The 14586-nt window shown below is 35.5% G+C and overlaps 1 protein-coding gene across 1 annotated transcript; it reads left to right on the forward strand.

Annotated features, from left to right (window-relative positions):
• The first annotated feature begins 11168 nt into the window (after nucleotides 1–11168).
• Nucleotides 11169–14156, forward strand: rpe (ribulose-5-phosphate-3-epimerase). Its single transcript, XM_086091537.1, has 6 exons — nucleotides 11169–11349; nucleotides 11636–11715; nucleotides 11801–11940; nucleotides 12095–12229; nucleotides 13657–13743; nucleotides 13825–14156. The coding sequence occupies exons 1-6, from the start codon at nucleotides 11228–11230 to the stop codon at nucleotides 13945–13947; spliced, it is 687 nt and encodes a 228-aa protein (XP_085947663.1). The 5' UTR covers nucleotides 11169–11227; the 3' UTR covers nucleotides 13948–14156.
• Nucleotides 14157–14586: the final 430 nt, after the last annotated feature.

Here is a 14586-nt window from a genome sequence, read left to right on the forward strand (position 1 = left end):
ACATCATAACTTCACCGTATTGGGTTCTGCATGCACTTTGACCCAGAAATAGACAGCGTCTCCCTCGCTTTGTCTCTCTCTGTAGGATAGACGACCTTTTCCACTCCCGTCCACGTGATGAGCTCTATGTCCATTGACACACACTGGGCTCTGTGCCAGGAGCCACTGCTGGGCCACTCAAAAGAGGCCAACGTCCACTAAAGCCTCAAGTGTTAAACAAAAAAAGCATCTGCAAAGTCAATATTAGCCTTTTACACTGCCAACCGGCAGAAAAGAAGGAATAAAAGAGTTGGGGAAAGCCTCAAAGGGATACTAAAGTCTAAACGAAAACACTTAAAGTCCAGTGCCCCGCAATAAAACCTGGGAGTGCTGTCTGCTAGGTCCTCTCCTCTCAAGAGGGCTGTAACCCATCACTCCACCGCTCTGACTTCCGCCCATTCTCTGTGGGAGGTTAATTGCTAGTAGAGCGACCCAAGGTCAGGATGTGCGTCTTCCAAAAAATGTCGCTTGAGCATTGGATGTACTCGACATTTTCCCCTGATAACAGCAAGTCACTGTCAAAAGTTATAGTTGATGATTTAAGTACAACCAAGTGGGGGAAGTAAAGTGAAAATGTGTCTTATTTGTTCTGGGCACCCTCACTAGTCTGAACATGGGATTCTGATTTATAGTGTGTTTGTGGAATATGAATTAAGTAGCAAAATTCACACGTTTTCATCCATCCATTAAATCGTTTTTGCCTTTTGTAAAAAAAGAAAAAGAAAAAGTTTACGAGTGTTATTATAATATTTTTAATTTTATTTTTTTATTTTATTTTATTATTTATAGAAGTTAAAGCGTTATCTCATTGATTAATCACAAAAAAATATATTGCATTAATCACACTATTCATTTTGACCGCAGATGATCCTTTAGCTTGACAGCGGATGCGACGTTAAAGGTAGCACAGGTTGTGTTTGAGCAATAAACATAACTAAATGCATTAAAGTAAAACATTTAATAAATGTTGTTGTATGACATTCAGAATATTTGTTCATGTCAGAATATTAGGGTCATTTTTTCCCCCATTTTGAATGATGCAAGTAATTAATTGATTGAAAAAGAGGAGGATGAGAATGTGCAGTGGATGAAAACATGTTGAAGACACATAACAGGTGCTCTTCAAAATGTTGATAAAATGCCTTTTTAATGAAGTGATTAATCGTGATTGATCAAAATTCTCAAATGTGATTAATCTGACAAAAAAATTATAGTTTGACAGCTCTATTTCATTTAATTATATTTATGCATAAATCGTTTGAATTCTATCATAGGTTTCAGCTAATAACCGCTATATTCTTACTCCGCTGCTAACAGTAAAATGTTTATTTGAATATCCGACCGAGCCTTTCGACATGCCGTTTTTCTAATGACTCGGAACACCAAGTGGAAGCCAAGACGTGATTGATTCAGATTTTTCTAACAGATTGGTACACTTACGCGCATAAATAATTTTCATTGCTGTTCATCAATGCTCTGACAAGCCTCTCCAATGCCAGATCAAATCAGCATTTACATCATTCACTGCCACGGCAGTACGGGTTCGCGTCCTCCCTTCCTTCCTGGAGAAGTGTTATTGTCAACTCTCATCAAGAGGGCGTTTAACCTCACGGACGTATGAAGACAAAATGTCAACAAGAGTTACTGTGTCGGTCTCTTCCAGCTTGGAGATGACATGAATGTTTTTCTGCATGAGAGTCGATTCCAATTTTTGGATGTGCAAATGTTATTTTTTCATTTTATTTTATTATTTATAGAAGTTAAAGCGTTATCTCATTGATTAATCACAAAAAAATATATTGCATTAATCACACTATTCATTTTAATAATGTGCAGCAAGCGAAATCACTAACTGCTCTTCACTGCCGACGAAGAGTTGAGGGAATTCGTTGATCCTCCTCTGCACTTTAGCGCTCTCCACAGTGGGTCCGACAGCTGTTGGAATCACCAGACAGGGTCAGAAGGAGACAAACTTGGACCACATGCTTGGTTGAAATATATGATTCCCTCTTTATTTCTTTTACTGCCTAATAGATTTCACATGAAAAATGCCTTAGCACGCATGATAAATTGTTCCCCAAACTTCACCATTCAGTTTGAATCATTCGGTGTCCGGCACATTTGATTAAAAGTGCTCTCTCTAGTATTCACATAACCTGATTTCCAATGGAATACAAATCTAACACAGCATTTTTCAACCTTTATTGAGCCAAGGTACATACATATTTTACTCTATATTTTTATTTTTATATCATGACAACCAATGTCATAAAAAGTGGATAGGTTAATTATCTCCTTCCTGCCATCTTGCGAAAGAGCATTGAATAGTTCGGAAAGTCACTATATGTCGCTGGTATAGAGGGTTGAAAAAGAATGCATTATTTACAGTAAATCCCTATTTGTGGCATCACTTCAATTAAATTGGGTCATTTTCTGCACCACACCTGAAGAACGCTAATGCGCTCATGCAGTACACAGTGGGCCAACAGTCGCATGCTCACCTGACATTATTTGTTTAAGTTTGAATGTTTAAAAATGAGCTTCTTTACGATGGGGTAATCTTTCAGAACATGTCATATATATTTTAGATTAAAGTCATTTATTTGAGAATTTCTAACTTTGAATGGAAAAACGACTCTCTTTTTTGCAATAAAAATTGTATGTGACGAGGATAAAAATGCATATTTCTGAGAAAAAGTAATAGGCTAATTCACATTTTCGAGAGAAAAAAAGTCTGTTACTATAGTTTTTAATTTAACAAGTGATTAATATTGAGAGAATAAAGTTGTATATTTCCAAGATAAAAGGTTGTATAATTTTCAGCTAAAGTTATTTATTTTTAAATTTAAAGTCATAATTGAAAAAGAAAAAAGACATATATGGTGAAGAAAAAAAACAATAGTATATATTTTGTAAATTGTATAAATTGTAGATTAACGTATATTTTTTAGAGTAAAGTGACATAATTTTTGGAAAAAAAGTTGTGTGTTGGTGTATTTTTTAAATGAAATGCAATATTGTGAGAATATAGATTTTTGACTAATAAATGTTTTTGACATTTCCGAGATACAACATTGCATATTTTCAGACTGGAGTCGTAATATTATAGGGATGAAGTCATCTTTTTTATGAGCGCAGGCATAGGAATGACTTCAGAGGAGCTGTTAGCTGCCTGTATAAGGATGAGCAATATAGATGATGACGTCATCAAGGGCTTTATGCATCTGGATTCATACAATAAACTTAATCCGTATGGTATTGCAATTAATGGATGCGTGATGCTTTTTTTTTTTTTTTTTTTTTTTTGTCTATCCGATGGCCACAAATTCTCCAACCAGTCCAATTTATTTTCCGTATTGTTTTGTACTTTTACAAAGGGTATTATTATCTAATTCAATTATTATTATTATTTTTTTTTTTTAGTATTATTATTATTATTATTATTATTATTATTATTATTATTATTATTATTATTATTATTATCATTCAATTACATTTTTAGCATTCAAAGTCAATTCCAGAGCCCGGAATTGAACCCAAGATCTCTGCACTAAACAGTTTCTTTCTTTCAATGACAATCCTTTGCCACTTTTTTTGTTTCTTTTCCACCTAAAATATACCCCAAAAAAAAAGAAGAAAACATTATCTTTTTTAATAATAGCTTGTGCAATGGCTTCGTAGGTTATAAAATACACAAAAACAAGCAGAGGCACCGTGACCCACATGGTGTAAATACATAATTATAACATATAAATAAAGTAGATGAAAACATGTCTCCATCTGACCTGTAATAATAATTTCATAGAGCTGAGCTAGCTGTTTTCATAAAAGCAAGCCCCTGCAGTCTATGAGAATGTGCATGTTGTGAGAAAAATATTAAATCCGCCTCGGTTTTTCTTTTGATCCGACAATCTCCTTTGCATCAACGAATTATTAAAAGTCTAATCTGGTGGATTTGAATTTTTATGAAGTCAAGAAATGAAGCTTTGCTCAGGAATGAACTCACCTAAAATGGTGGACAGCGTGTATCTCTCGACTGTTAACGGCTCATTGGAAATGTCACTGGTGCCTTTGCTCTCATGGCTCGGCCCTCTCAAGTGAGTGAAGTGTCCTCCTCCTGCTAAATTATGACCTCTGAAAGGCTGCAATTGTCCCCTCGAGGTCCTATGCAGGAAATGGTTGTTGTTTGGTGGCCTCTGAAGTGTGCTGCGGTCACTGTCATGACAGAGAAAAGTGCAAGCGTGAGGGGCAAGAAAAAGGATTCCAAAAAGAAATATGGATTCCACCAAGGGATGATGCATAACACAATTTGTATGTTAAACAGTACACCAGCCAGCCACAAAATGAGCACAATCAATTGAGATCCAATGCAAGACCGGTTTCAGGAATCCTGTCTTTACAAAGATTATAATACTCAGGTGGATTGATACTGATCATCAGAGAGGTATTGTTTAAACAATATGCTTATTATTGTAGAGAGTGATTGAGTTCACAGGATTATGTGGCTGCACTGCTTTATAATCAGAGTTGTTTCAACCTTCGCTCATTTCATGAAGCTAAGCTGATTAAAATTTTCCAAGTCATAATGTTGTGACCGATGAAACTGTCGCATATCAAGCATTTGGTGAATCAGTGCCTTGTTCAAGTCCCCGATTTAATTTCCATATTTGTGGTGCATAGGGGTGATGCAGCCTTTCTTTCTTTTTTATTCTCTGTGTAAACGGTAGTCACATGCTTTCATTGGGCCTGCCTCACAGTCAAAAAGTCCTGAGTTTGAATCTCGACTCAGGTCCTCAATAACACTGCATTTTCTCCTATGACTTGGACTATAATAGTGGGTCCATGGAGTGCGGCCATAGTTTGATAATGATGGATCTTCACCTGTGTAGCTGCCAAGTCATGGGTGGGCAATATTATTTAAATTAGGTCAACTATCAAGTGACACCTTGTATTTTTGTACACATAATATGTTCCCCTATAATAAAGAATTTTTACACTACTGTGAGTTTTTCGGGATACAAATACATCATTTGTCCAAAATTTTCTTTTATTTTTTTGTATTTTACTTGTGAGTGCAAACTGCATGGTGACAGTGAACTCAACTCACTTTACAACACGCAACAGTTTGGCAGATAGTGAGCAATTTTTCACACACACAAAAAAAGAGACTTCTCGTTTGTTGCAATGCCATTTGAGGTTTACAGTCAAACTAAACAATAAACAAAGAGAATTACATGTTTACATGTATTTAAACTTCGCCTTTAAATGATTAGCTTAATGCTAATGCTAACTCGTAATAGCAAACACCGTAGGCAGGCTAAAGAATAGCATCAGTGTCACGCTGGTGAACTAATGCTGGAACAAAACATGTAGACAGAAACATAACAATACTTGCAGGCATCTATTCTTTATCCTCTGCAAAGAATGACTCATTCGCTGATTTTTCTCCATGTATATTCGTATGTCTGATGATATTATGTATGGAGCAGTATAATGACCACAGAGTTGAAGCGAAGTCTCATTCTCTACATTCTATTTAATTAATGTACTGTAATTACTGTATGCATATATATATTAATATTATTTTAAATTAATTACCACATAGAGTTTTACTTTTCCTTATTATCAGTATATTAAATATCACAAATATGTTTTTTTGTTTTAATTTTTGGAAAAGCTGGAACAAATGAATGGCATTCCTCTTCGTTTCAATCGGGAAAGACGATTTGAGGTACGAATGCTAGTTACGAGTGGTCACACAATGCATTCTTTAAGCACATTAACAGATTTAGTCGGATATTTTTATCAAATTATTTTTGCATGGCAGCATTTGCAAGTCATAGTCAATGTGTCGTTTCCATGGCAACTTGAGGCAGACTGTTTTGCTCAAAGTCAGAGAATCATGCAATGGTGATGGACAATGATCCATATTCATTATTTATATTTCTTACTCCCACCCGTCATTTTTCAAATGTGATTGTCTGGATTGAACATTTTCCGTTATTAAATACATCCCAATGGAGTCTACACATTAAAGGGATACACCATACACACACCTCTTTCTTGTTTTTCCTTTCAAGAATGTGACATCTAAGGGCCAGGAAGAGCCAAGCTGCAAGGACACGCGTTCCAAAACACTCTCCTTGCGAGCATCACAAGCCAAACCTGCTATTTGGCCTGAAGGGAGGCTGCAATCAACTGCTGGCAGGAAAGCAGGTGGAAGCGCTCAGTCAAGATAATGCAGCCCAAGTTGAAGCTGCACCGCGTTCTCAATAATCAGCTGCTGCAGGAAAAAGAAAACAACAGTGTCTCTTGTACCGGTTCCTGTCCTTCTACTGCAAAGGTGATAGGTCAGATAAACCAATCCAGAGTCCACTTCTTGAGAAACATGCACAAGCATACCGTACAAAGGAATTCTTTCCTCCATGGAATCAACACAGCCACGAATTCCACAATGGATTGTTGAGCTTTTTGTAGACAGAACTGAGCTTGCCATCGATTTACCACACGCTTATTTCTATAGAGGGAACAGCTCCATATGGAAAAAATGTAGGGGCCACATATCAGGGAAACTATCCTTGCTCTTACTGTCCTTTCTCAGAAAATGTTGTGGTGTAATTTTAACTAAGAAAAATAGCGCTCTACACTATTGCACTTTATAAAAACACAATACTAATAACATAATTGAATAGATTCAAATTAATTAATTATTAAGAAAGTTTGTGCATCATGATAATTTAATGAACATTGTTCTGATCCTCTATTGTGTGCGTCATGGCCACCAGGAATCAGCATAATACATACAGAAATAATACACAGATTTGATGATGAAACAGAAAAAAATAAACATCTAAAGTAAACTGCAAAGATATTAAGAATATATGTCTGTGAGAACTGTCATATGCTCTGTCTGCATGTGTTGCTAGGGCTAGTGTGGCTAAAACTGCCCAAATTCAAAATAAATAAATTACTAAATAAATAAATGACTAAAAGACAAAAAAAATAAAAACGGATATAAAAAAATATCCTTCGGAAATTACATTTAAAAAATAATATTAATGGAAATAAAAACAACAAATTATTATTATTATTATTATTATTATTATTATTATTATTATTATTATTATTATTATTATTATTATTATTACCACACCTTGCGACTTGAGTTGCTCGACAATTCGAGGTGACAGTGGACCAGATTGTCCATTGATGGAGCTCTCCATGCAAGTCGGTGAGACTTCCTTGTTCGCGCTCACTCGACCAATGAAAGGCAGTTTGCAACGACAGAGTCCAACCCAAGACACGCTTAGGACCGCCCTCTCATTTGAATAACATTTCGCCCTGGCAGTATGGACCAAAACTGCCAAAATTTTAAATAAATAAATGAAAGTGAAAATACAAACGGATAGAAAAATATAATTCAAAAATTAAATACAAATGTTTATATATATATATATATATATATATTGTTTTTCATCCCACTTATATTTATTTATTTTTATCAAATTTTTTAATTACATTTTTATATCCGTTTTTATTTTCACTTTTAGTAATTTATTTATTTACGTATTTAGTCAATTATTTATAATAAATTATTATTATTATTGACTTTTGACACTTTTGGTCCTCCATAGTTGTTACCCATCAAAGGCATTTTGCATTGTGTGTTAGCATCAAGCTATCAAACTTTTGTAAAACACACTTTTGTGGTCTTTAATTAAATACGCAATGTTTATTCAATTTTTTTTGTGTAGTTTTAAAGTTAACTTCAACTAGGAGTGCCAATAAACAGCTTAAAGGAAGCACTTGGCATCTTTATTTAAGATATTTTTTTCACAATGTGCCAAACTGCTTCTTTGTGAAAGTTACTGCCACAATTGCTAACGTTTGTAACTCAAATTTTTGCTCTCAACTCAAGACAAAATAATAATCCAAGCAACAGCTGTACCCCCCCAAAAAACAGCACGCTGGGTCACTTTTAACTTGCTGTACCCCACTGTGTGTGTGTTGTTGTTGATTTTTTAGTTTTTAGTTTGGTCCTAAGACTTTATAGTATGCAAGTGTTTAATTTCATAATATGTCTTACTTCATCCGAATATTTGAAAAAGGAAAAAAGAAAAAGAATACTCACAAGCTATTGTAAAATTGGAATTGATTAAAAATACTAAAATAAATTACCTTTACAGATGACTGTGGACCGAGTAGGAACACGTTTAACGATGAAACTTTCATCCGCCGGCTCATTAGTATCATTCAGAAACGTGAAAGGGAGAATTTACACCCAACATTGAAACTCCTGCGCACCTTAATGAAGCAAATAAATCCACATCGTACATCTGTGCCGGGCCCGCCTGACCTCTTTAATCTCCTGTTTTTTATTACAAACTTTACATCTCATTTCCCAACTCTTCACTTGTAAATCACACCTTTAGCGACTTGAATTGCACATCGTTCATTTTAAGGTTTATTACATGTGTTTAAACTTTCAATCACATTTTTTGTGTGTGTGTTTTTTAAACAAATGTTCATATCAGTCTCCTCAGGAAAACAGCAACAATGAGCAATAAAGAAAAGGCTGTGAGCATCCTGCAAGCTGCACTCCATGTCCTGCTCTAACCTCCTTCCTTATGATGATAAAAAAATAAAAATAAATCATCATAATAATAGTTGGAGAGGAAAAAAATAATAAAGAGATCTGGTATGGAGATTAAAGGCATTGGAAAGAGTGTGAATAAGATTGCAGATGTTTACTAGAAAAGGTGAGGAGTGTGTTCAGATAAGATAAAAGGCTTGCAATGCGTCACCTTTGCATGCAATCCAGTACATTTTTGGACTACTCAGCTCAGGGGTTTCTTTGTTTTCTAGCACCCCCCCCCCCCACACACACACCCACACTTCTCACCCCCCCACAGGGAGGCATGTGGAGTGTGCAGACTTTCAAATGAAAACATGGACTTGATAAGAAATAACAGGTGTCTACCATAAAACAACATAATGCATGCTTGAGATTGGAGAATACTTTATGAGATGTTACTAGTAGCACATTGTGCATTCATATGGTAAAGCCAAAATATTAGGAACAGTACTCAGTTCCATAGAAACTATTTGGCTGGCCCATGCTAAAAAGAAGTTGCAATCTTGTAAAAATAAATACATAAACAAATAATAATGATAAAAATAATAATAAAATAATTTAAAATAATACAATAAATCGGGACATCCATATTTTTTAATTGTGATATTGAGAAAAAAGTTATATTCTTTTACGCTATTGTAAATAATACTGTGTTATTTTGAGATAAAATTTCATAAAATTACAAGAATAAAATTATATTATGGGGATGAGGGTTTTTTTCAAGGAAAGGAAAATTATTTTCTAATTTTGTTGTGAATTTGGTGTACTTTTCAGTGTGACCGTGAACAGGATAAGAGTTGCAGAAAATGGACAAAAGTATTGGGCCACGGAGGCGCAGCAGCTTGGGGGAAAATGAAGAATGGCTAATTTCAGGCAAAATGCATTGAAGTAGTGGAGCATAGTTCACAATGACAAGTACCTACAGAGTTCATCATTTATAACGTGTACATTGCTTGGATGCACCTGGTGAGAGGCACTGAACGAGAGACACCTAGGAGATGAGCCGGCGCGGAGATGGTGAGCCAAATCCAACATTAGTGACCTCTGACTTCACCAATGGAGAAAAGGTTCCATATCTCCAACATCTTATATAAAGTCTTCCCAGAAGAGTGGGGGCTGTTTTTATCTACTTTCCTTGTTTGTCCTGTTCTTCAAAGGCTCTCTTCGAGTCTGCATGCATCGCATTTACGACCTGCAGCCTCTCGAGGCCCGTCTTGTATTTGTCACCAACCTATTCCAATTCTGCAGTCTCCGAATTTCAAAGATCATCTCTCGCATGCCACCATGTGTTTCCATCACTGCAGCGGTAATGCAAAAGGCGGGCAAAACTCATAAATGTCAGATTGTGTTTACTCAGCGTGGGAAGGCGCACGAAGGCTTTTTATAAAACAAAAAACAAAAAAGGCTCAGCAGCCTTTTGCTTGAATCAAAACAGACAACATGTGTTTTGTGGATGTGTTCAAATGGCTTCAAAATGGGGTGAGAATAAAGCTCTAGTGGAAGCTTTCTCTAGAATGAAAATAAGTCAATACACCGCTGTCTGACAAACATTAATTAAGCAACAAAACAGATTTTTTTTTAAACAACATCCCTTTTCTTTTTTTCTTTTTTAGACCTCACAGAAAAGATTTAAAGAGATCATATTATGGAATATTTGGCTTTGTATACAAAGACTTGGTTTTCATGGACTTGGTTTTCTGTCTGATATAGGCTACTATTATGCAAGAGGCATTATCATGGAGAAACACCCACAAGCCCACGTGATAAAGCCAAAAAGTAAGCAGACCTGCAGATTAGAATTTTCTAACAATTTGTTTCTGAGGAGCTGGAGGAGGAGTGTTTGGTAATGTGTCCTTATGTCAATGCAAGTATAAACAATATGTACACATATATATATATATATATATATATATATATATATATATATATATATATATATATATATATATATATATATATATATATATATATATATATATATATATATATATATATATATATATATATTGTCTTGCTGGAATTACCTTTTCCCTTTTTTTCTAATGGGGGTCATCATATGGCTTGTTAAATAAATAAATAAATAAAAGATTAGAAGGCTACTATACTGAGTGAGAGTGTCAATAAATGATTTCTTATTTCCTCTGGAATAACGGAGAAGTGCGCCATCAAGCGCCGAGGAACGGTTACTAGCTTCTTCTTTTTTTAAAGGCGGAAGTAAAGCGCTTGCCCATTTGAGTTCACATTTCTCAAGTTATCCGCTGACACTAAGCTGCATTTCCTGCTCCCCTTTAAGGTAAAAGAAGAACAAAACTCAATCTGTTGCACTTTTAAACTGTTTTATTTTCCTACTAATTAAATAAAAATAATAATACACTAGTAATATTAATTAAATTGTCTATTTATAACAATATAGAGGAAATAAAAGGGCTTATTTAAAAAAAATATCTACAAAGGGTGCGTTTTGCCGATCTGTACCGGAAGTTGCTGTTGGCTGTCTGCTTGTAAACATTACCTCGCTTACTTCGGTGCCTGTGAGCAGTCAAAATTGTCATCATGCCGTACAGTGCTAAAATTGGCCCGTCCATCCTGAGCAGTGACTTGTCATGTCTGAGCAGTGAGTGCGTGCGGATGATGGAGTGTGGGGCAGACTATTTGCACCTCGACGTCATGGACGGGTCAGCTTTGTTACTTCTTTACAGCTAGTTTAGCTAGCATGCTAACAGCTAGCCTGAAGTCTCGTGCTCGAGGGCAACAGTCTATGCTAAAAAGTAAACTAGACTTATTTTTTCTTCTTTTTTTTAACAAAACTCAGGAAATTAATGTTGGTTTAAGACATTTTAATTTCAAATTATTCTCATGTTTATTTTTTGTTGTTCTTGCTCGTCACTTATTTTGAATAGTTCTCGCTCTCTCTCTCCCTCCCTACCTGATGCTGCAAATTAATTTCCTTCTTTTTTGTAGCCATTTTGTCCCCAATATCACCTTTGGGCACACCATGGTGGAGTGCCTGCGAAAGTCAGTAGGCAAAGACCCTTTCTTTGGTGAGAATATAAATTAAAGCTCCCTATGTTAACGATGTCAATCAAAACTTGCAAGTGAATGATCATGATTGTGTGGCTGTTGCAGACATGCATATGATGGTGTCGAGGCCGGAGCAGTGGGTGAAGCCCATGGCTGCAGCAGGAGCTAACCAGTATACGTTCCATCTGGAGGCCACCAGCAACCCAGGGAACCTCATCAAAGAAATCCGTGAGAGTGGCATGAAGGTGAGACGCAACAATACGTTAAATGGGCTGTGCAATAAAATGTCAGATTGTTATTTTTCACACAAAAAAATGGTTTTGTAGTAAAAATTAATTAATCATGACGAAATGCAATTTATCACAGATTTAACTGATCTCTCGTGGTGACTGTGTGCAGGTGGGTTTGGCCATCAAGCCCGGCACTACCGTTGAAATGCTGGCACCATGGGCCAACCAGATTGACATGGCTCTGGTCATGACTGTTGAGCCTGGCTTCGGAGGACAGAAGTTCATGGAGGACATGATGCCTAAGGTACTGTCAGCAACACAAGATGGCTCTCGAGACAGAATAAATAGGTGATTGTTGTGGTTTAGCTGAGTTCAATAAATGGAGTCAGTGTGCGCTCCAAGAGAAGATGGGAAAAGTGCGGGAATTTTTGCCAGCCAAAGAGTGACTTTAGGGGAGACACCCCCCCCCCCCCCACACACACACCTTGATTGCTACATGGGTGTAGGAATGTATCTAAATAACACATAAAAAAATAATGATATAAATGAGAGGGTTATGTTGTACAATTGGCATTTTTATATTGTATTGTGATACAGTATATCACATAGCACAACTGCAGGTTGTAATATTCAGAGAAAGAAAGGCTGTCAATTTAACTACAATAAAGTTGTAATATTATGAAGGAAGCAAAACTTGGTAATTTTACTAGAATGAAGCTGTAATATTCAGTGGAGGGGAAAATATTTACTCTAATTTCTTCTTTTATGAAAAAATGCATACTTATATAATTTTGTTGTTTTGTTTTCCCCCCAAAACTACAGGTGTAATATTCTGAGAAAATACATTACATTTTACATGAGTACTGTAAAGCTGAATGAATTTGTAATATTCAGTGGAGGGGAAAATATTTACTCTAATTTCTTCTTTTATTAAAAAATGCATACATGTGTGTGTATATATATATATATATATATATATATATATATATATATATATATATATATATATATATATATATATATATATATATATATTTATTTATTTATTTATTTATTTATTTATTTACATATAATTTTGTTGTTTTGTTTTTCCCCCAAAACTACAGGTGTAATATTCTGAGAAAATTACATTACATTTCACATGAGTACTGTAAAGCTGAATGAAGTTGTAATATTACGAGGAAATGGTTTCATGAATTAGGTTGCAACGTTATAAGAAAAAAACATCACTCTCTCTCAACAAAAAAAAGAAGAAGAAAAAAGAACATTCTACCAAAATGTTTTTATTATGTGTGAAATAGTTAAAATTATGAGACTTTTAGGAGAAAATTTGCACAATTTTATTAGACTAAATCAATGATACTGCCAGAGTAAAATCAAGATATAAGAAAAAGGTGTGAATATTCAGAATAAATAGGTGCAAATTTTTTTATTTTGATTTCAAAAGTTGTACTAATGGAGAAAAGGCCCTATATTATGAGAATAAACATGTTTGGGTTTTTTTACACCAAAATTATTGTATGGTGTCACAATTTTACGTTCAAAAAAAGGCATACATTTAAATGAACAAAGTTGTTTACCAGAACAAAATCATATTAGAAGAAAAAAAAATGTAATAAGATTTTTATATTATGAGGGGAATAAAATTTAAGACGACAATTTTCCTGAAAAATAGACATGCAGTTATTGTATAACATGTTAAAAAAAAAAATCCTGTGTGTGTGTGTACAGGTGAGAACACTGAGGCGCGATTTCCCCTCGCTGGACATTGAGGTTGACGGCGGCGTGGGCCCCGACTCCATTTACAAGTGTGCGGAGGTGAGCAGTGACACACAGCACGCCGAGAATCTCATCCACTGTTGCCCAAATCTTACCAAATCTCCTTCCTGTCTCTCGTAGGCCGGCGCCAACATGATCGTATCGGGCAGCGCCGTGATTGGCAGCGACGACCCTCGCTCCGTCATCAGCCTCCTACGCACCGTCGTGGCGGAAGCCATCCAGAAACGCTCTCTTGACCGCTGAGAGGGTCTTTTGATGACCTCTGGTGGACCGACCATCACAATTATGTGAAAGAAGCCCGGACCGTAAAACATTCCTGAAAATAGTTTTTTACCTACTCGGAAGTGCAAGTAAAAAAATAAAAAAGCCTTTTCTATATACTGTGTATATACACACATTTCTGGCAATCATCTGTGGGAGTTGTTTTTGTTAATTAAAAAAGCCTTCAATGTAATTTTCAAGTGTGGAGGGGTTTTTTTTCTGGTGGAATTTGACAGCGGTGTATTAAATCCACAAACAAGCCATTCAAACAAAAATACATTTTCATTTTCATACAAGTGATGGCAAATTAGGGGGTTCCAAAGAAAAAATTGTACCTGCTGCATGAATGCAGTCACTGGCAGTTATGTTATTTTCTAAAACAGTGATTCACTTGTGGTGCGTGGAAGAATCGCCAAATTAAAAGATGAGCACAAAATAACACATTTAAAACAGGATATGCAATTGAACACAATAGTGACAAGAAAATGGGCAGAGATACAAATAAAGACTTTAAAAGTGCACATTTTATAAGCCAGACAGAAAAGGAAGAAGCCTGCGTTCAGTTGTTTTTAAGAACACATTTGCATGTAATCTATAAGGAATCTTACAATTAGATCATTA

The sequence above is a fragment of the Leptonotus elevatus genome, chromosome 12 (genome assembly GCF_054856555.1).
Source record: "Leptonotus elevatus isolate MCC_2025b chromosome 12, RoL_Lele_1.0, whole genome shotgun sequence".
Lineage (NCBI taxonomy): Eukaryota > Metazoa > Chordata > Actinopteri > Syngnathiformes > Syngnathidae > Leptonotus > Leptonotus elevatus.

Excerpts from the sequence above, each read along its gene's own strand:
- rpe (XM_086091537.1), top strand. The coding sequence starts at position 11,228 with ATGCCGTACAGTGCTAAAATTGGCCCGTCCATCCTGAGCAGTGACTTG. Across the intron at positions 11,350-11,635 it reads CACCTCGACGTCATGGACGG|CCATTTTGTCCCCAATATCA; the intron begins GTCAGCTTTGTT and ends TCTTTTTTGTAG. Across the intron at positions 11,716-11,800 it reads AGGCAAAGACCCTTTCTTTG|ACATGCATATGATGGTGTCG; the intron begins GTGAGAATATAA and ends TGGCTGTTGCAG.